The 23,510-nt window shown below is 44.4% G+C and overlaps 1 protein-coding gene across 2 annotated transcripts in view; it reads left to right on the forward strand.

Annotated features, from left to right (window-relative positions):
* The window catches only part of PDGFRA (platelet derived growth factor receptor alpha), a 124,149-nt gene that overhangs the window by 47,094 nt on the left and 53,545 nt on the right, over positions 1–23,510 (forward strand). For both annotated transcript variants that reach the window (XM_068103933.2, XM_068103932.2), the window contains exons 7-15: positions 1,873–2,068; positions 2,497–2,612; positions 5,660–5,789; positions 8,436–8,683; positions 14,072–14,166; positions 14,354–14,486; positions 14,704–14,808; positions 17,930–18,040; positions 20,008–20,161. In XM_068103933.2, the coding sequence (XP_067960034.2) occupies positions 1,873–2,068; positions 2,497–2,612; positions 5,660–5,789; positions 8,436–8,683; positions 14,072–14,166; positions 14,354–14,486; positions 14,704–14,808; positions 17,930–18,040; positions 20,008–20,161 (1,288 nt within the window). The remainder of the gene's footprint in view (positions 1–1,872; positions 2,069–2,496; positions 2,613–5,659; positions 5,790–8,435; positions 8,684–14,071; positions 14,167–14,353; positions 14,487–14,703; positions 14,809–17,929; positions 18,041–20,007; positions 20,162–23,510) is intronic.

The following is a 23,510-nucleotide window of genomic DNA, read 5'->3' on the forward strand; positions in this document are numbered from 1 at the left end:
TCACGCATCAAGGACGAACTTGTAATATTTTCAGAACTTGCTCTGTTCTCAAATCTTTGTTCCATTGGGCTCTTGTAAGGATTGTCACTGAACCCCGGACATACTCCAATTGTAGTTCGTTTGTTGTACTATTTCCCGGTATAGTTTTTAAAATATCAGTGAGATTCCTCTATGGGACTCGTATGTTAATCGCAGCAGGTACAATATTAATAAGAGTTTAGCCCGTAAGGCAATGCCATCTGGAAAAGTGTTTGTCTGTCCGTATGTTTGTATGTATGTCCCTTTAGTCGGCATTTTGCGGGTTTATTCCCTTTAATATTCATTTTCTCTGCAACTCTTGGTCCGGTTGACATGAAATTCTCATCATAGGAGGGCTTCCTCTTGTAGAAATTTAAATGATAATTATGACGTCATCGGTGATGAGGTACAGGCGCCATCTTGGAAAAAAATAATTGCACCTCTATATCTCCGACACCGCTACATGGAAAAAAAATGAAAGGTAGCTCATTGTAAACTACTCCCCATGGGGAATAAATAATATGTTAATGATCGACACATGTTAATGACATGTTCATGTCATGTTAATGACATGTCATGTTAATGACATGACATGTATAATATGTTCGACACACTCCCACCCGCAACCTCCGCTCTGCTGGTACCAACCTCCTGACCCCCCCCCCCCATGCGGACCATGCCCCCCATGCATTTCATTAATGATGAAATAATAGTTGCCTTCATTATGACGTCATAAATCGACAAGTAGAACTCTTGTTCCGATAAGTATGAAATTTTTTGAGCGTGATCTAGGGATAAATTGGTCGAGAAAAAACATTGCTGACATCATTGGTCACTTAGTTCGGCAGCCATATTTTTACGGCCTAGTAGGGTAATGCCATCTGGAACAGCATTTGTCTGTCCCTCACAAACGTCCACCAATCAGAGCTGAGGATCTGGTCACATGACAGGGGGACAACAGATCCTCCACTCAGCAGATGCAAACTCTGCTATGCCATTGTTAGACTATTGGTCTGATTTTTAGACACTGAACGTCAATCAAGGAAGCTGCACGTACCATTTTTGAAGTCTTTGGTATGACTTGGCCAGCGTCAGGTTCAAATCGCCGACCTCATAACTCATAACTCCGAGTCTGGTCAAATGTGGTTCATGACCTTTGATATATTTCAAAAAGAGTTATTGCGCGCAGCAACCTGGCCAAATTACTTGCTAGCCATATAGTAATTGCACTATTAAGTGCTGGGATGCTGCTTGGCATATTTTGGGTATTATGAGTCAAATTGACTTCATCTGTAACTTTTTTACTACCTGTTGATTTATTGCTTACTGGATTATTATTTCAGCTCCCACGTATAGCCCAACTGAATATTTGTCTTGAAAAGACCTTTTGTCAAGTGATTTGTCTTGAAAAGTTGCAGACTCTATATATAGAGGTGCTCTCATCACTTAGATTGTAAGCATGACTGCTGAACCTCCTTACTCCAACCACCCAACATCCGCCATCAATGTTGGATGCACATTATATCCATCCTTGACAAATTTGTTAGACATAATTAATTTAAGACTACATTTTTTTATCTCATGTGCAAACATGAATCTGACATGCATTAAAATGATCAAACTCAATTGCTTTTCTCATGATTTTATCGATCTTTGCTTTGAGGGTAGATTCTCATGTAAAGTTGGATTGCTGCAGAAATTTCACAACAATATGAAGTCTTCTCCTGAAAGTTATAATATTGTTGTTGTAGAAAAAGTATATTTGAAAATAAATTTGCAGATTCATGCAATGTATCTGTAATCCTCTGCACAATCTTGCATCTTTCTTTCTCCTGGACTCCTGGCACTGTGCAGAGCAAGGCTACGTGGAGCTTCACACAGACATCTTGCCAAAGGAGCATTCAGCACCGGGGACTGTGCGCCGCTTTACCGTGTGGATCAATGCTTTTCCACCACCGCTTGTACATTGGTTCCGCAATGGTGAACCCTTACATAATGGTTTGGATGAACTTGATTACAACCTCACTGTCCTGGAACCAAAACAATACAGGTGAAATTGAAGGAATCCACAGTCGTCATACATTATGTGAGATATCGCCATTGGTGGCCTGTCGGATTATTCATAAGCCGATGAAAACATTTGTTGTTTTGCAACTTCCAGAGAGGAAGTGAATCATTTTTAGGGCAATGTGCAGATATTGCATATAAAATACAGAATGAGGTGGTGGAGGTAGAAAAAATAAATAAAAAAAAATAAAAAAAAATATATATACTGTATATATATATATATAATTGAGGAAAGGCAGAAAGTTAAGAATGGAGCATTGCAGAAAAAGGGAGGCTAACAGAGTGTGGAAGAAGGCATGGGAGGTTGGCAGAAAATATCAGTAAGTGTGGGCAAGAGAGAAGGAAAATAAGTAGATGGTGTGATATGTAGATAGTCCATTAATTGAACAAATTTGAACTTCTTTTTTTTAGGTACCTGAGCACTTTGACTCTGGTTCGTGCCAAGGAAGAAGACAGTGGAATATACACGGTCCTGGCACAAAATGGCGAGACCTCTGCAAATTTCACTTTCAGCTTTTACGTTGAAGGTAAGTCAAAAAAAAGGCATTGGAAAAATCCTGGCTAAAATAAAGAATATATTATGTTGATGATGTGTTTCACTCATAATAAACATCCCATGTGCCTTTCTTGAAATCCCAAAGTATCTTTCACAAAGGTATACATTTAGGCCTATACTAAATTTTAAAATATCTACAGAACCTTGCCTTGTTAGGACTATTTGTAATCAATAACTACTGGGGTGGCCCTCCGAGTCTTTGGTCTCCAACATGGAGTACATCAGTTCAGAAGTTTTAAATGGATACAGTTGAATGTTTTGCTTATTACAAAGGACAAGTGCAGTTATTTTTTTATGTTAATGACGACCTTCATCTTCTTTAAAAAAAAAAAAAAAACCACCTTTGGAGGCCATTTTTCCCCGCAAAGCGGGGGTTGGCCTTTTTCGGGAACCGTGGTTGTTGTTGTTTTTCGGTCCCCTTTTTGAAGCAATGTTTTACGGCCGGATGCCCTTCCTGACGCCAACCCTTTTTGCCGCCTTTAACGACAAACAGGGAATTACCAGTGAACTGGTACTCAATTAGCCGACCTCGGAAGGATGACAGGCTGAGTCAACCCCCCTGGTCGTTAATTCAGCAATCGACCGGGATTCGAACCCAGGATCCTTGGTATCCAAAGCCGGCACCCTAGCCGCCAGCCCAACACCCAACACCAGGATCTTCTTTAATGGTCGCAATTACTCCCACCTCCTTGTGGGGTCATACGTGGGCTGCAGTTCTGCCCCAAATATTTCTGGAACTAACTGGCCAAGACTGGGATAAATTTTGAATTTTTTGGAATGATATTTTTTGGAATGGAAAATTTGCAATGGTTAGATTGGCAGGAATTTGGAATTTAGCTGAAATGCCGGCGACGACTAGCCGTCCTCTTCACGAAAGACACTGTCTGTGGGGATGTTTAACGTCCACCAGCAACCAGTTTGGCAGACGGGTCCTAACCTCTTAGCAAGGGACGGCACACACATTGATGCCTTGCCCTCCTTCTGAAACACCAGGGTTTGTTGTCAGCCTATGTTAATGACGTCAGTGAGCTTAAATGACGTCTTAAAAGACGGGTCCTAACCTTTGGCAGACGGGCAGCCTAACCTCTTAGCAAGGGATGGCACACACATTGATGCCTTGCCCTCCTTCTGAAACACCAGGGTTTGTTGTCAGCCTATGTTAATGACGTCAGTGAGCTTAAATGACGTCTGCTCCATAGTTTTTGTGAACCAAAAAGAGAAAGTAACGTATTGTTTGTTATTTTTAATTTAGCAGTTTGAACAGCAGCCACGTATATGATTGGTCGTGAGATTTTCTTTGACACTCATGACAATAAAACCACCTTTAGAGGCCATTTTTCCCCGCAAAGCGGGGGTTGGCCTTTTTCGGGAACCATGGTTGTTGTTGTTTTTTGTCCCCTTTTTGAAGCAATGTTTTACGGCCGGATGCCCTTCCTGACGCCAACCCTTTTTGCCGCCTTTAACGACAAGCAGGGAATTACCAGTGAACTGGTACTCAATTAAGCCGACCTCGGAAGGTATGACAGGCTGAGTCAACCCCCCTGGCGTTAATGACAGGCTGAGTCAACCCCCCTGGCGTTAATGACAGGCTGAGTCAACCCCCCTGGCGTTAATTCAGCGATCGGGATTCGAACCCAGGATCCTAGGTATCCTAAGCCGGCACCCTAGCCGCTATCCCAACACCAGGGATGCCCAACACTCATGACAATGATGTTTTATAATGATATTATGTCTGACATTTTCACAATGCAGAAAATTATATCTTTGTCGACAAACCAGCTGTCTTGGCCAAAATAATTATGATAATAATAATCTATAATAATATAAAAGGAGCCAAGTCTGTCTGTTTGTTGTGTTATAACTTGAGAATGGAAAAACAGATTTCAATAAATCCAACTACAGTGGATTTAGAGAACTCCCGGGAAGGTTTTTGACACAAACATTTTTTTAAATAAGAAAATAATTAAATTAATGTCGGTTTGTGTATGTATGTACGTGTTGAAACTGCAAACGTCAACTTGCGGCGCTGGTTATCATCGCACGGAGGGCAGAATCTCCCAGGAATCCTTTTTTGTTCTTGCCCCATAGATTAGGCAAGCCTGGTGTTGGCTTAGCGGTTAGGGTGCCGGCTTAGGATCCTGGGATCCTGGGTTCGAATCCCAGTCGATTGCTGAACCAACACCAGCGGGGTTGACTCAGCCTGTTATCCTCCCAGGGTCGGCAAATTGAGTATCAGTTCACTGGTAATTCCCTGTGTGTTGCAAGAGGCGACAAACAGGGTTGGTGGCAGAAAGGGCATCCGGCCATAAAACATTGCTTCAAAAAGGGGACCATAGTGCCCAAAAAAGGCTAACCCCTGTTCTGCGGGTAAAAATGGCCTCCAAAGGTGCTTCTTCTTTTGTTCCCCATAGATTAGTCATCACAGCAAAGATTGGTATTTCCGTTAGCGAAGCGTGGCAGGTTTTAAATTTTAATATTATTTTATTTGATTTAACAGGAAATGTATCTTGTCCAATATCATTTTGCAAATTAAATAATAAATGGCACGTGGGGTAGTTTGACTCACCAAGCACTCACAATGCTTTTCAAGTGAGGGTTTGCCTAAATAAGCAACCACAGCAATCAAACCCAAACCAATCAGTGGAGAAACAAACAAGTCTTTAATCACTTGAGCAAACAACTACCGCTACTACATATATTACTTTACATTAAAAAAACAATGGAAACTTTGTAACGCATTGGAATGGATGAGAAACACCTTAGACCACCTGCAATGATTTAAGAGACAATCGTCTGTAAAAGTTGTTGGTTGTATGAATGACTCACAATTGATTCATTTGTATGAAACAGCAGCTCACATACCATTGTTAGGAGGACATTCACATTGTCTGCCATTGTCTACCATCTATTGCTAGTGTTAATTCCCTCAGTGCTAGTAATTTAATTTTTCCAATGGGACCATTGGAACGCGATGTTCATTTCCCTTATGTACCTTGCTTTGCTCTACTCCGGCTGCAGTACCTGCTGTGATCTTAAAATTGTCGGAAGGACAAGGTGAAAATGACAAGGAGCAGCACATAGTTACATGCTTGGCTGAGGGCTTACCTGAACCAGAGATCACATGGTACACTTGTGATAAGCTCAAAAGGTGAGTCACCTTTGCATGTTGTAAGGTGTTGTTTATCAGTGCTTCTGGATTGAGTACTCAGTTGATAACGTTAATTTAGCCTCTCTTGCAAGGCTTTAGCTGATACTGGACTTTCAAAATGGTGTATGAAAGGGAACGAGGGCTTTTGTTATCGCTCGTATGCCATGTGTACGCATTTTCAGTGACCTGTTTCTGCTTGTCCAGGTACTTTTTACCTGCCATTGCTGGGAAGTGAAATAGTCTTTTTAAATCATAATTTTCAGCATTTCAACAAAAGAGTGTCAATTTCAAAATGGTTTACGATAATGTAAATATCCTCATTTTAAACTTACCCTGTACATTCAAAAGCCCCACATATGTCCTTTCCATTGGTGTTCAGAGGCACCCAAATCAGGTATGGTGTCTTCCTCAGGGAAGTCTACCTGGTACCTCCAGCTCCCATGTAAATATAATTGGCGCAAGCTTTGCACATTTTTACGTCGCGAAGATGTCCTTTGCTGAAAAGTTGGTCACTGTTACTTGGTAATGTTGCACAACATCGTCTATCCAATTGCAAACACCCATTAAATAAATCATCAAGCCGGCTATGTTCACAAAAGGCACTCCCAAAAGGTTCAAGTCCATTCAATGGTAGTAATCCGTCGGGGGTTTGTGGAGCACACATCAGCCCACTCAGGTCTTGCTCCGGCCCACATGGTCGGGAGTTTGCAGTAAGGGTAGCTGCTCTTTCGGCAAGCAGAGAAGGTTCTCCAAGACTATCGTTGTGCAGAGGTACAACCCTTCCCTTAGGTACTTTTCTAAGTATTTTAGGCTTCTTTTAGAAGCTTTGTGAGCCATTTTAGGTAACAATTCTTATCTCACTCACACAATATACTTTATAATAATAATAATAATAATTCATTTATTTTGTATAGCGCTTTTCCAGAAGCCCAAAGGCGCTTTGACAGAGTGGAAAACATAATGCATAACAATACATGAAAACAACAATTGCAAAAAGACAAGAATCAAGAAAACAAACAGCAGCGATATACGGCATATATATAAGACAAGAATCAAAAAGACAAGACAAGAATCAATAGGGAAATATTTAAAGCAAAAGGAGGGAGAAGGAGAAGAGATAGTCAGGGGTTAAATGCTGTGGGTTGAATGTTGAATGCAGCGTTGAACAGGTGGGTCTTTAGTGATGTTTTGAATGTGGTGAGTGAGGAGGAGTCTCTGATGGTGTGAGGTAGTGAGTTCCAGAGGGTGGGAGCAGCGATGGAGAAGGCCCTGTCCCCCCAGGATCTGAATTTGGTCCGGATGGAGGGGGTCAGGAGGTTGGTACCAGCAGAGCGGAGGTTGCGGGTGGGAGTGTGTCTGGAGAGGAGGTCAGCCAGGTAGGATGGGGCCAGGTTATGGAGGGCTTTGTATGTCAAGAGGAGGATTTTGTACTGGATTCTCTGGGGGATGGGGAGCCAGTGAAGCTTGTAAAGGACGGGGGTGATGTGGTCACGGGTCCGGGAATGAGTGAGTAGACGGGCAGCGGAGTTCTGAATGTATTGGAGTTTATTGGTGATTTTTGAGGGTGAACCATAGAGGAGGCTATTGCAGTAGTCCAGACGGGAGGTGATGAAGGCGTGGATGAGGGTTTCTGCAGCCGTGGAGGAGAGGGATGAGCGGAGACGGGCAATGTTTTTCAGGTGAAAGAAGGCTGACTTTGTGATCTGTTTAGTGTATTTGTCGAAGGAAAGGGTTTGGTCAAAGATGACGCCAAGATTCCGGATGTGAGGGGAGGTGGATACTGGGATACCGTCGATGTTGAGGGCAAAGTTATGGGTGGATTTTGTGAGCGTTTTTGGGCCAATGATGATTATTTCAGATTTATCACAGTTAAGCTTGAGGAAGTTGATTTGAAGCCAGGATTTTATTTCAGTGATGCAGTTTGTCAGGATAGAGTGGGTGTCGGTGGAGACGGACTTGGTGGAGATGAAAAGCTGGATGTCATCAGCGAAGCAGTGGAATTTGTGGAATTATAATTATAGTGGAATTATAGTGCCATTTCTCGTGCTTTCTGCACTTGAACACCGAGCATTCTGGGGCAGATTACGTCATTTGGAAAGTCTCGTATTGTTGTCTCAACTTCACTTAAAAAGGAAAACTTCCTCGTCTCTGTCGATGTGACATTAGAATACTGGGTGGTCCATATGTCTAATGCCCCTGTGTACTTTTTAAAACCCTTTTTAATGCATTCCATTGCTATATTGTCATGCCATATGTATTATTGTTTTTAATCACAACACAAACTAACCATATGAACATAACAATGGACAACAGACATGAACGTGACAAATGTCCCTCACGTGATGACCACTGGGTAAAATTGCTTGTAGCGGGTAACAAGACATATGAACCACACCACTTTAATGTTTGCATTGTCATTGGTGGGTTGTTGTTGTTTACTGCAATATGCTTGAAAGGTGGTGTGAGGCTCCGTTCCAGATCATGCTTGGAGAGATGCAGGTTGTTTTCTGGCAAGGCCTTTTAATGAAAAAGTGGATTTTAAAACAAAATGCAGATTTAAAAACAATAATTATTGCCAAAGTATTTCAACGTATTTTCACTCCTCTGATTTGTCCTCTTCCCTCCTTCCAATTGTGTCCCACTCAGTTGCAATTCTCACGTGTCGTGGAAGTTGTTCAATGGTACTGATGCCACACAGAAGAGAACTATTATTGAGTTTGACCCTGACCAAAAAGATTCAGAAACTGCTGGATTTCGGCGCAGGCGTGTTGAAAGCACGCTCACCCTTCCTCCGCTGGATGAGTCGATATCTGTGCGATGCAACGCCAGCAACACAAAGAATGAAGTTGTAGAACGATATCTCGATGCACAAGTCATCACTTTGGTACAGAATGGTATGTTAACATTTGCTTGTGCAGCCGTTGGTACAATTCAACTTTTTATCCCTTAATGTAAAAGAATGTGTTACCATATTTTCATTTCCATATACAGTCAGACCCTGCTATCCGCGGTTCTGCAATCGTGGGTTCCACGTATTCACAGCTGATAAAATGCGACGTTTCTATATTCGCGGAAATGTGTCCTGCAAGTTTGTGGGGTTTTATTTTCTATTCGCGTCCGTGTCCTGCAAATTCGCGGTTTTTCAGGGACGTAAATTATTATTTTTTAGCTTGACGCATTTATAAAACCCATCTTTCACCAGCCATGCATAAAGCAGCTGGACATACGCAAAATAACATCTTCCACGAGCCGCGAGCATGACCTGATTCTACATTCGCTGCTGTGTGCTTTGCGTTTTTATGGCTTTCGCGGATTATCATCGACATTCACAGGATTTGCCTCACCATTTGCAGATTTTGCCTTGCCATTCGCAGTTTGTTCCTCGATATTTGTGGATTTTTGCGATTCGGAAACCAACCCCCCCTTTTTCCATTGAAATAATGACCTGCCATTCTCAGTTTTGCAATTCACGGCATTTTCCAGGAATGTATCCTCTGCGAATAGCGGGGTCTGATTGTACTGTGAATTTTATCTGTTATTATTTCCATGTGATTGTATTATTATCAGCAACACAAAGGTGCAATCCCATAAAGGCAGCAACACACATAAATTTGCAACTATCCATAAATTCTCCAATTATGAACAAAATCGGTGGTTTTAATCAGATGAAAGTCTAATCTGTGTAGCAGAGAGGAAGGAACTAAAATATTCTCAGCAGTGGGAACAAGAGAAATGCATTGATAAACATATCTGAGAAATAATCCATCGAGCCCTATGGGAAACAATTAAGCTGCTTGATTTCACCGGTTAAAGGTCTCAAGATTCTGAAGTGCATTGTGTTTTTACGCAGACGTACTGTATGAGGACCATTCAAAAATGTTCCAGGAAGAAGATGCTAACAATCATCCAAGAAACACTAATGAAATAGACGTATACATACAGTATATATACATATACAGTGCGTATCAATAAAAAGGTAATCCGAATTCAAGGGCTTAACATGCAAAGGTTATTTAGTTTGACAATTTACATGTGGTTTACCAATTATGAGGAGATCCTCAGCTTTCCAATGATGCCTTTCATGCATCATTGCTGTCACACATGACCGAGTACATGTTCATTGAAAATGACAAGTTCAAATCACATTTTTACAAGTTTGGCTAATCGGTGCAAGACAGTTTTAAATGGATGCATTACTTGTCGACTGCCAAGTTGATTATGTAAAATTGTTAAGCTGGTCTGGTAATCGTCGGTTGCATCATTCTTGGTTTAAGATGGGTATTTAAGATGGGCCTACAGTGTATGGGTTTAGAGACAGTCTGAGTCATTGAAAAGATGGTTCAACTTACGACTGAACAGCGGACCTTCGTGGTTACAACCTTTCACCAAACTGGAAGTTTGCAGCGAACTCGTGATGTGTTCAGGGAACGTTTCCCAGAATGGGAGCCTCCAGCAGCCAAAACCATCTGGGCGAATGTTAGAAAATACCAAGAGCATGGCACTATCCTCAACCGCAACAAGGAGAATTCTGGTAGGAGGCGCACTGGGCGAACGGAAATGAACATTGCATCATTGCAGCAATAAGGCAGCAAGTTTTGGAGCATCCTAGGGATACCAGCGCAAGACAAAATGGGACGGGATTGCCTTCGGCAACATTCAACAGAATCACAAGACTGGACCTCCACCAACATCCATATCGGATTCACATCCGGCATCAACTTACACCAGGGGATTTTGCCAGGAGGCTGGTGCTTGCCAGATGGTTGATAGCACGTTGCGAAGCAGATGTCAATTTCCTGCGGTATCTCGTTATCGGCGACGAAGCTGCTTTCGCCATGGACGGCAAGGTCAATACCCATAATGTTCTTGAATATGCACCGACAGGACAACCCCCAGAATTTAATTTTGACACCAACATTAATCGACAAAAGTGGACTGTTTGGTTGGGACTTTGTGGAAGTGGTCAGGTGATCAGACCATTTTTCTTTCAAAGGAATGTCAATGGTAACAGGTATCTGCAGATGATCAATGATGAAGTTTTACCACAACTGGAGAACAACTTTGAGCGACAGGTTCGTGGTGTCTTCAGATATCTCTGGTGGGCCCAAGACGGCACCCCAGCACATCGTCCTATCGCTGTCCGAGATCGACTGAGGGAACTCTTTGGAGACCGAGTCATCGCCCTCAACCATGCAGTGGAATGGCCGCCAAGATCACCTGACCTCACACCATGTGATTATTTCCTTTGGGGACATTTAAAGAACAAGGTGTTCGTAACTCCTCCCCGTGATCTTGACGAATTGCAGGGCCGTATTCGACATGAAGTGGATGCTTTGCGCAATGACCCGGCTGTGGTGAGACGAGCAGTTCAGGGCATGCTCCGCCGCTGTGAGCTTTGTGTTGAAAGGGGAGGTGGACATGTTGAAGGTGTGGGTGCATAAAGGCCAATCATTCCTGAGAAAAGTTCACATCCGACGTTTATTTTGCATCAATTATCCTGACTTGCATCGCTTAGCCAAACTTGTAAAAATGCGATTTGAACTTGTCATTTTCAATGAACATGTACTCGGTCATGTGTGACAGCAATGATGCATGGAAGGTATCAATGGAAAGCTGAGGATCTCCTCTTAATTCGTAAACCACATGTAAATTGTCAAAATAAATAACTTTTGCATATTAACCCTTTGAATTCGGATTTCCTTTTTTTTGATACGCACTGTATAGCCAGGCCTGTTGTATGCCTGAACATGGCAGGAATTTAAAACTTTTTGTGGGTGCTGGAAAAAGCTTGCAACTATTCACGAAAGGCAGTTTCATATATCAGTCAGCATCCTGTGTTGGCAAACGGGTGAACTGGCTAAATGGCCTTCCAATAAAATATCCTTCCATCAATCCTTCCAAACTGAATCCAGATCTTCACTAAAATCGAATCAATTCGTCCTTTCAATTCAATTCAATTTTTCATATATTTTTATTTTATTTTATATTTTACATATTTACATATTTTTATTATTTACATATTTACATATTTTTAAATATTTTACATATTTTACATATTTATATTTTACATCTATTTTTTATTTATTTAAATTTCCTATATCATAATTTCCATTTATTTTTTTTCAATGAGATATTTCATATTCAAATTTTTCAAATTTTCAATTCAATTAAAAAAAATTTCAAATCAATTCGTCAATCAACACGCAACCTGTCCACCTAGTTTCGTTTGAATCCGTCCATAACTTTTTGAGATATCCTGCTCAGACAGACAGACAGACAAACGGGTGAAAACATTCGGTGACGGAGTTAAAAAGTATGAATTATGGTTAGCAGTATCAATTCAATGGGTTTCCTGTTGCATGGACCTCAACTCTGACCTTACAAGCAAAAATTAGCATTGGCATCGTCACTGCTATACAAAAATAATTGTGCTTCATTCAAAATTTATTGTTCCATGGAGGAATGAGGACATTTGAGAACAAAAGAAGCATATCTTATCCCAATGCAGCAAGCTCGGTGAACACAGATGTTTTAAGTAGGAATAATGTCAAATAAATGTATCTTAATAAAGAAAAATCTTTCCATGTGTATTCAGTTTTATGAAGAATTGTCAATTATGTCAATTTTGAGCTTTGATATCATGATTCATGTGAAACATTCAATTTCAGATATGCATTGTTATATGTATTAAAAATAATTACTTTTCTGAACCAAATGTTGAGAGAGGTTTGCTAACCTTCCTGGGAAAGTTGCGGAAGTGACGTTTCAAGCCCTTCTTCAGAGCAACAGCCTCTTGCTACATTGTTCTATTTTGCTCGAGGCTGCTCACTTTGGAGACCTGACTTGAGTCTGACACAGGTATGACTCAGAACAAGAATAAACACTCAGATTTTCATTTTGAGGTGACAGAGGCCTCGACGTTTCCAGGTCTTTGGCCCTCATCCTGACTCAACCTCATCCTGACTCAACACTCAACATCAGTCCTGACTCAAGTGCCATTCTCTTCAAGAAGGAAAGATATTACTCTTCGCAGGTCTGCCACCACAGTCTCCGAGCTTGTTATGCGTTACCACATTTTGTGTTGATGGGTGCAGAGGATCTCTCAAACCCTTATCGAGCTCCTAGATATGGAATTTTAATCACATTCCTTCTTACTCTCTGGCTTTTGGAGAATCCATTGAGTACCTTTCAGACGAGCCTTCGTTACTCACGTCGGATTAATTAATTAATTAATTGTTCATGGGGTCTCAAGGTTTGCTTGGAAACCTGATCTCCACAAGAGTTTCTTGCTTTGATGAAAGTCTCACGCCTGAAACGCTCGAAACTTGACTTCACCTTCTTTCCCATCGTGGTTGGCATATCTCTCTCAACATTTAGTTGAGAAAATTAATTTTCTTTATTTTCCTGCTGACACTGACTTAAAAGGGTACTTTTCCATTGAGATGCATCACGCAATCATGATTGTTCTGTTTGTATGGAAAGTTGTAAATAATCTCATGCATTTTGGTGCCTGTTGGTCTCTTCCCCACTCCTATTTCTCCCACTCGTCCTTTTTTGATATCTCACTTCCCTTCACACTGAAACAAAATGAATAGCATGAGATTACATAAACCACGTGCTCAGCATCTACTAAAATGGATGAGTTTTGTCTGTGTGTGTATGTGTGTGTCATACTTTTTGTGTCTATTAATTACGTATGTCTCCTAATTAATTACGTACTATTGAAATGTACCTTTTAACTCTTTAGACTTCTGAGACCCCTTCTACCCCCTCGACCTTTGAAGACCCTTTAAGACCCCTAAGATCCTTAAGACCTCAAAGACTCCTGAAGACCTAGAAGTCTCAAAAGTCCCCGAGCACCCAAATACCCAAAAGACCCAGTGGACCCAAAATACCCAGATGACCCAAAAGACCCAGAGGACCCAAAAGACACAAAGGACCAAAAGACTCAGAGGATCCAAAAGTCTCTGAGTACCCAAAAGATCCTTGAGGCTGGCAGGCAGATATGCTACAAGGTGGTGAAGACCAATCAAAATTTAGTACAACAAACCCACTAGTGTTCCTAAAGCAGTACAAGCACACTACATGGTAGAAGCATATTAATAGATTACAAAAATTATTCCCTCACAAATTCCAGGGAATTATGGTGTAACAACTAAAATCCTTTACAAGTCAAAAAAGTGGAGCTGGGTGGATGGACATATGACAGCAGGCAAATTGGGAAGTAAAAATGAGACCGTGGTTGTAACAGAGGCTACTATTTTTCTTTTGACGTCTGACAGCGTCTCACTCCAGGCTGAAGGTGATGGCGGCCATCTTGGTTTTGCTTGTCATTGCAATCATCTCACTCATCGTGCTGGTTTTTGTGTGGAAGCAGGTAGGACACTTGTGTGAACTCCATTTAGTAACATTTCAAAGTTAGTGCAACTTTTATGTGAATGGAAATTCTGAACAAAATGTTTGAAGATGATATACTGACCTTTGTTCCTTGGGAGTTTAATGGGATTGCAAATGGGATTTTGAGCATTTCACAATAAGACTCAGCTTAGTGATTCCTCCGATAGAAACCACGGTATGAAGTCCGTTGGAAGGTCATCGAATCGATCAGCGCAGATGGACATGAGTACATCTACGTCGATCCTACACAGCTCCCATATGATTCCCGTTGGGAGTTCTCCCGTGATGCCTTGCAACTTGGTGAGGGCTGCACGACATTCCAGCTTCATCACATTCCCGAGTAGTCCTCGCTCTGCTTTGTATCATCGTCACATGTGGCTATATTTACAATAATCTATCATCAACAGCAGCAACATCTCATTCTTGATGTTTAATTTCATTTCAACCGTTTTACTTCATTATGATGCAGAGTTGTTGTTGTTGACATTGTTGCCCTGACTTACTTTTTTGCCTTCAGGTCGTATCCTGGGCTCGGGGGCATTTGGGAAGGTTGTGGAGGCAACAGCACGAGGCATGAGCCACTCTCAAACCTTCATGAAGGTTGCTGTCAAGATGCTCAAACGTAAGTTTGCAAATAACAAGACCCGTTATTCCCTAAAAAAAGATGTCTCGTTCTACATATCAAGCAGGAGTACCTGGCATTGCCCGGTGATATTCTAATCCTGTTGGCATTTTGAAGAAATCAAAATCAAAATCCCTGTTTTTGAGGGGGGTTTTTACATCAAAAGCATTTTCTCTGACTTTCTTTATCGTAGGTACCGGTACCATTTTGGGTCGGATGTCTTTCAAATAATTTTTGGTCATGGACAAAAAAGTTTGGAAACCACTGCTCGAGACTATCCAGAGACTGCCAGCCCTTAGGAAAATACAAAAATGGAAACGTGTATATTCAGCTAAGAACAGTCTGTAATTCTCAAAGTCAATACTGTGTTACAGTGTGTTAGTCCAACACATTTTTCTGTACTGTATGAGGTTTATAGGATAGGGCTCCTAGATTATACTGTCGACATAGTCATACAGTTAACTTGATATCTAATGGCCAAATAACTAAATATAATTAATTAAAGTGCACTGTGAAATGGCATCACGTCCTTCAAGGTCACCTGTTGTGTTACTCTGATGTGAAGACCAATCTAGTCCAGTGTATCTGTCTGTAGGTAACAGCTCCTACATGAGCCTTAGAACCTGTAAATACAATAAAAGAAAGGAAAAAGGCCATTGAGCTTTGGATGATGTAAAAACAGACTTGTGTAATGAAGGTTTGAATCCTAGAAGTAACTTGAGCCGATCTCATTTGTAACTAGATGGTATTCATGGAATACGTACACTGCACAGTCAACTTGTTGCGAGCCAACTCTTCTGTTTGTGAACATTTTTTTTCTTTGATCCAATATGGCTGCCAGACCACGTGAGCGATGACATCATAAATTTATATTCTTTAATATAATTGTTGCATAGATCACGCTCAATACATTTCAAACTGATCAGATTAAGCGTTGTCTCGGTCGAATTATGACGTCATAATTATGGCCCCAATGACGTCATCGTTAACAACACTTATTCCCCATATGGAGTTATTAGTCCCCTACCGGTGTACACTGGAGGGGACTATAGGTTTGCACGCCTTCCCTCCATCTGTCAGTCCGTCAGTCCGTCAGTCCGTCCGTCAGTCTGTCAGTCTGTCCGTCTGTCCGTCTGTCCGTCCGTCAGTCCGTCACGCAAAGAACAGTTTTCCGGACTTTTTTTTCTAAACTCTTAATGCTAATGATTTCAACCTTGGTACATGGTTTCCTCATGATAAGTTACAGATCAAGTTCGAACTTCACGACGTTTCGATCATTTTTGACAAAGTTATGGCACTTTGAACTTTGATAATTCTGATGATCCTTAACTCAGTGCCATTTTAAGTTTTAATTTCCTTTAAAAAAGATTTTCTTTGCAATAATAGGACCGATCGAGATCTAATAGGGACTCCGTCTGTAGAATATTTTAATGGTAATTATGATGTCACATGTCACGTGGTTCGGCCGCCATATTGTTTTTCGTGAAAACACGAAAACCCCTTTTTCTCTGCAACGGCTGAACAGATCGAGGCTAAACTTTGCAGGCGGAATCGCATACCCATGACGAACAAAAAAGTCAGCGAGCATGGCGTCATGCGTCGCATGGTTTCAGAGTTATGACGTTTTAAAGCATGAACCTTTAAAACCGAGCCACTCCCTCATTTTTGATCTAATCGAGGGGAAACTTCACATATCTGTTCAGCATGTCAGTCTACTAAAATATCCTTTTTGAATTTGCGATAGGGCATGGGGTTTGGCAGATATCGTTAATTAAACGAAAATATGTTTTAAAAATGGATATCTCTTGTTTATTCTACAGTTCTCCTCAAGCCGCACCGCATGCCCTCAGCCTCGTCTCGCGAACGTCAAAAGCGCAACACAGCGCGTGCTTTCGGGAGGGGTGGAGCCAAGCCGAGCAACATATATATACACATCGATCATTGATCGTGAACCGGAAAATATAATAAATTACTGATATTTAGCGACTCGAAAGGTTCTTTATCAACAACTTTTTTTTTGTCGTGCTTCTGCTGACCTGTCTGCAAGGTGTATAAATCGAAGTCCTGAGTGCGAATCACAGGTGAGCCCGTCCTGAGGTAATTAGCGATTGGGAACGATTCAGAACCTGTGGGTAAATAACCCTTGGTAATTTCCCCAACAGTTTTCCGGATGACAGACTGCCGGTAGGGGACATGTATTGCAGCGCAATGCTCAGAATGCTTGTTTACAATGAGCCATGTTTCAATTTTTTCCATGCAGCCGTTTTGGAGATGTAGAGGTGCAACATTTTTTCGGTTTTTCCAAGATGGCGCCTGTGCCACATGACCTATGACGTCATGATTATCATTAAAATATTCTAAAGGAGGAGGCGCTACTATGGTGAAAATTTCGTGTCCATCAGACCAACAGTTGCTGAAAAAAATTAATAATGATCGGATGGATAAGTGTTGTATTTGTCGAATAATGACGTCATAACGAAGGCACCGATGACATCATCATTAACACATCTTATTCCACATGGGGAGTAGTTGACAATGAGCCACGTCTCAATTTTTCCCATGTAGTTTCAGATATAGAGGTGCGAAGTTTTTCCAAGATAGTGCCTGTACCATGTGACCTATGACGTCATAATAATCATTAAAATATTCTACAGGAGGAGGCCCTGCTATGGTGAAAATTTCATGTCAATTGGACCAACGGTTACCGAGAAAATGAATTTTTAAAATGCAGACACGTACGGCACACATGGCACACGGCACACGTATGGCACACGGCACACATACGCAACTGAATGCTTAACCCCGCTTGTCACTTCGCGAGCGCAGGGTAATTATTAGAATCTCTTCATGATTGAAAAAAAAAATTCAACGATTCAAGAAACTGATAATGTTTGTATTCCAATATCTACCTTGTTTGTTAATAACCCTCCCTTTCTCAAATATAACTTAAGTATCTATTTTTCTGTTAACCTTTCTGCATCTCAGCATTGTAGTTTGCTTAAGATTGCTTTTCATACAAATGTCTAAGATCTTTGCCTAACATCACAGTACTGTCATACATGTCTCTTAAGTTGTCCCGTATTTTGGCTCTGTGGCTAATCGTGTGGTACGACCTTAACAGCAACTGCAAGAACAAGTGAGAAGCAAGCTCTCATGTCGGAGCTCAAGATCATGAGCCACTTGGGTCCACACCTCAACATCGTCAATTTGCTCGGAGCCTGCACCAAGGGAGGTGCGTGGCCACTTCAGTCTTTTCTCACATGTGACAAATCTTACATTGGTCAATCATGTGTTTATCCTTTCATTATTTTGTCAGTCGTCATTACTAATAATGGAAATTCTAACTTTGTTTCCAATCCATCCCATGTGTCTAATGCCTAACTCACGTGAGAACTCAAATGTCAACTTTTATGTGACAATTGCAAATTTGAAACACCATAGAGATAACAAATAATGGAAACAACCTAATAAAGGGCTTACAATGTACCGTACAGGAAGTGGACAAAAAATATGGAAACACCAATGTAAAGTCACTTAATAGGGCGTTGAGCCACCACGTGTGGCCAGTACGGCCTGTACGCACCGTGGCATGGAGCCCACCAGCGTCTGGAATTCTGCAGGAGGGATGCGGCACCATTCTTCCATGAGAAAGTCAATCAACTCGCCTGTTTGATGGGGGTGGAAAACGCTGTCTTAAGCATCATTCCAGAATATCCCATAAATACTCGATTGGGTTCAGATCTGGTTACTTAGAATGCCATGACATATGGATAACATCAATGTTATGTTCATGAAACCATTGGGTTACCACACATGCTCTGTGGATTGGGGCATTGAGGGTCTCGTGTTGCAGCCATGCTAGCCATAACATTAGGCAACCAGGCTTGTGCAGCATTTGTATACATAATCCTAAGCATGCTGGGATGTTATTTGCTTAATTAACACATGGGCCACATTACTGTCTGGAAGCCATGGATTAGTAACCCTCATTTTCCCAGGTGTATCCATTTTTTTTGTCCACTACCTGTATACTATAAGATGCAGCACCTATTACAAGTGTAACTCAAAAACGATGCTTTAATAAACGACAAACTCGAGATGACAGAGACAACATCACACCTCTGCTCAGACAGAATCAATGGTCATTCTCCATATCGAAGTATCTTATGTTGCCTCAAGCCAATTCACCAAATAACTGTTATGATTATTTATTGACACTAGACAGTCTTACCCATATCATGTCAGATCAATTATATCGGAAAGCATAACAGCAATCGGGATAGAACCAATTGAAAATTCAAAGCAGAATTTTTGAAAATATAGGAAAATGTATATATTTGTTTGAAATACTGTACATATATCATGTATGATATACGTACAGTATTTCAAATGTCCCTGTCCCTGTTCTCTACTGTTGTACTTGTGTGCTGTGTGCTTCCCTCTCTCTCCTCATCTTGTCTCCCGCTCCCTTTATTGTATGTTTTGTGTGTCCGATTGTTTTTTTGTGATTGATGTTAGCTCTTACATGAGCCTCGATCTTGTATACAAAAAAAATAATTACCAAAACAAAACAATTCGCATTGTTTCTCTAGTCTAGAATAACCATACATTGTCTTAACTGCAGATTTGTGAGTAAGGAATCATTTGAAGATTGTTTATTTTTGCGATTTAGTAAACATCCACCACATAAAACACAATGTCAGTTTGTGTTTGTACAGAATGTCTGTCCCGCTTCAAAAGGGTAGGTTTTAAAGGCCAATCCTTTAACACGAATGTATGTTCACTACGGTCTATTTTTGAGGATAAAACCAACTCGAAAAACATTTTCCATAAAAGAGTAATTATGTCTTTTCTATTGGAATATGTAGATGGTGGCTTGCAAGCCGAGCCTCAAGGGCGGTGTACAGAAACGTCTTTTTTAAATAATAATAAATAAAATGCAAAGTGAGGTGAAATTCGCTGCATGTGATGTGCAACACGCGCAGAGTAAAACGAGTGTTCATTTACATTCATAGGATATCTAATAAATAAAGAAGATATAAGTACACCTGCCCCTAGGCCGAGGCTTCAGACTTTGGCACGCTCATGTTTGACGAGCGTTTTACTACTTGTTCATATTACTCTCAAGCATATCATATTGTATGCGAGTGACTGCGTTATGTCGTGAAGCTAATTCTCCTATGAAACCATCTTGCTCAGGTCCAATCTATATTATCACTGAGTATTGTTGTCATGGTGACCTGGTGAATTACCTGCATCGTAAGCGGGAACGTTTCCTGTATGGTCCTTGCGGCAAAGACTCCTTCGGCGGAGACATCTTCAGTCTGAGCAGTACAAAGGACAATGCACGAAGGTAAACCTAATCATAACCTATTATCCCATCATTGTACACGATTCATCGTGAGTGCCACAATGCTCTGTCAAGTGTATGCTTATGTCAGTTTATGATTAGATTAATAATGGTAAGGTTGGGAGGCTTAGGCCTGGTGTTGGGTTAGCGGTTAGGGTGCCGGCTTGGGATCCTAGGATCCTGGGTCCAAATCCTGGTCAGATCGTTGAATTAACACCAGGGGGGTTGACTCAGCCTGTTATCCTTCTGAGGTCGGCAAATTGAGTACCAGTTCACTGGTAATCCCCTGTGTGTCGCAAGAGGCGACTAACAGGGTTGGTGGCAGGAAGAGCATCCGGCCATAAAACATTGCTTCAAAAAGGGGACCTCGATGCCCGAAAAAGGCCAAACCCCACTCTGCGGGAAAAAATGGCCTCTAAAGGTGGTTCACACACAAGGTTGGGAGGCTTACCTCCCAACTTAACCAATAAAGTTTTACATTGAAGGAGCTGCGCTCCAACGCGAGTCGAAAGAATTGACGCGACCAAAGACGGAATTCGTCCGAGTTGCTTTATTGAAACAAAACAGCTCAGGTATTCTGACAAGCCCGTTTATCGGGCAGCAATATATATACACATTTATGCCGGGGCGTTTGCCCGGGAAAACCGAGACCGGGCATGCCCGGGTGTCAAGGGCGAGTCCTGGAAAGGCGAGTCTGGACATGCCCGGGCGTCCTGGACGCGGCCTGGCAAGTCGAGGCTGGGCGTGCCCGAGCACTCTGGGCGAGCCCTGGAAAGGCGAGAGCGGGCATGCCCGGACGCTCTGGGCGAGCCCTGGAAAGGCGAGTCTGGACCTGCCCAGGCGTCCTGGACGCGGCCTGGCAAGTCGAGGCTGGGCATGCCCGGGCGCTCTGGGCGAGCCCTGGAAAGGCGAGAGCGGGCATGCCCGGGAAAGACGAGACCAGGCGTGCCCGGGAGGTTCGGGCGTGCCCGGGAACAGCGAGTCCGGGCATGCCCAGGAGAGGCGCGTCTGGGCCCGTCCGGACGAGCCCGGCATGGCGATCGCGCCCTGGCCGCGTCCTGGCAGGTGCAAGGCGATTGTGTACATTCAGCGGGAACCGCTACACACGCCCCTCCAGAATCGACCTGCACCGGCAGGGTCAATTTAAGGGGGGTCCGGATGACCCGGCCGAAGCGACCCCTGAAGGGTCGTGGGGGGAGGGGTCCGATCTGGTGGTGGGTGGTCGAGCGGGGGGAACTGTGGATGGGGGGCAGCCTCGCCACGGAGGAAGGGCCAACCGTGGTGGTCGGTCGACGTCCACGTGCGCCGGTTTGAGGCGGTCCACAGAGATCCGGTCCGACCGGCCGCCGACGTCGACGACGAAGGACTTGTCGCCCCGTTTCAGGACCCGGAAGGGCCCGTCGTACGGCGGCCGGAGTGGCCCCCGGTGCGCGTCATGACGCACAAAGACGTACTCTGCTGTGCGAAGCGCCGGGGGGACGTAGGACTGGGGGCCACCATGGCGGGACGTTGGCACGGGGGCAAATCGTCGGGCGGCCTCCTGGAGGTCCGAGCGCTGGTGTGCGGCGGACCAGGGACTGGTAGCGTCGGGCACGAACTCGCCCGGGACGCGGAGCGGCTGGCCGTAGACGAGCTCGGCGGCGGACGCCTGGAGGTCCTCCTTGGGGGCCGTGCGGAGGCCCAAAAGGACCCACGGCAGCCGGTCGGTCTAACCGTCGTCCTGAAGGCCGGCCATGAGTGCGGCCTTCATGGAGCGGTGAAACCGCTCGCACAACCCGTTGGCTTGGGGGTGGTAGGCCGTGGTGCGGTGCAGCATGACCCCCAACGAGCGGGCGACCGCGCCCCAAAGTTCGGACGTGAACTGTGGGCCGCGGTCGGACGAGATGTCCGCCGGTGCGCCGAAGCGCGCGACCCAGGTGGCGATGAACGCCTGCGCCACGTCGGCGGTGGTGGTGGAGGTGAGGGGCATGGCCTCCGGCCACCTGGTGGTACTGTCCACCATGGTGAGCAGGTGGGTGAACCCCCGCGATGGGGGCAGGGGACCCACCAGGTCCACATGGACGTGGTCGAAACGCCGTGCAGGCACGGTGAAAGGTGCTAGCGGGGCCTGGGTGTGGCGGTGGACCTTGGCCCGCTGGCAGGCCGTGCAGGCATTGGCCTAGTCGCGGACATTCCGTCGAAGGCCGTGCCAGACGAAACGCGCCGACACCAGCTTCTGAGAAGCTTTCCGGCCCGGGTGAGAAAGGCCGTGGATGGAGGCGAAGATGCGGCGCTGCCAGGAAACAGGCACGATGGGGCGAGGCTGGCCCTGGGAGACGTCGCAGAGCAGGACGGTGCCCACGAAGGGGATGTCGGCCAGGCGGAGGCCCGTGTCCGCCGCCCGGAGGGCCTGCACCGAGGTGTCGGTGGTCTGGTCGGCCGCCATGAGCGCGAAGTCCACGCCGAGGTGGACCGCGTTCGCGCTGGCCCGAGAAAGACAGTCGGCCACAGCGTTGTCTTTGCCGACGACGTGCCGGATGTCCGTGGTGAATTCCGACACGGCGGAGAGGTGGCGCTGCTGGCGGGCCGACCACGGCTCCGTGACTTTGGCCATTGCGTAGACCAATGGCTTGTGGTCGACGAAAGCCGTGAACGGGCGGCCCTCCAGGAGGTGTCGGAAATGGCGAACGGCCAGGAATAGACCAAGCAGCTCGCGGTCGAACGTGCTGTATTTTAACTCGTTCGGCCGGAGTTGCCGGCTGAAAAAAGCGAGTGGCTGCCAAACCCCGTCCACCCATTGTTCATTGACGGCGCCCACCGCGTAGTTGGAGGCGTCCATAGTGAGGGCGATGGGCACGTTGAGCACCGGGTGAGCCAGCAGCGTTGCGTCGGCGAGGGCCCGTTTTGCGCTCGCGAAGGCCGCGTCCATGGCCGCGGACCAAACGATGTCATGCTTGGCCGGCTTGCCCCGGAGGGCCTCGTAAAGGGGCCGCATGAGCTGAGCAGCGCGGGGCACGAATCGGTGATAAAAATTCACCATGCCGAGGAACTCTTGTAGGGCCTTGATGGAACGGGGACGTGGGAACGTGGTGATGGCCTCGACCTTGGTCGGCAGCGTCACGGCCCCGGTCTTGGTGATGCGGTGGCCCAAAAAGTCAACGGTCGTCGTGCCGAAGTGGCATTTGGCCGGGTTAACAACTAAGCCGTGCTCGCTGAGGTGACCGAACAGTGTTCGGAGGTGGAGGAGGTGCTCGGCGCGGGACGTGCTGGCGACGAGGATGTCGTCCAGATAGACGAAAAGAAATGGCAGGTCGCGCAGCATGCCGTCCATTAAGCGCTGGAACGCCTGGGCCACGTTCTTGAGGCCAAACGG

The sequence above is a fragment of the Myxine glutinosa genome, chromosome 4, assembly GCF_964187855.1.
Source record: "Myxine glutinosa chromosome 4, kmMyxGlut1.1, whole genome shotgun sequence".
Taxonomy (NCBI): domain Eukaryota; kingdom Metazoa; phylum Chordata; class Myxini; order Myxiniformes; family Myxinidae; genus Myxine; species Myxine glutinosa.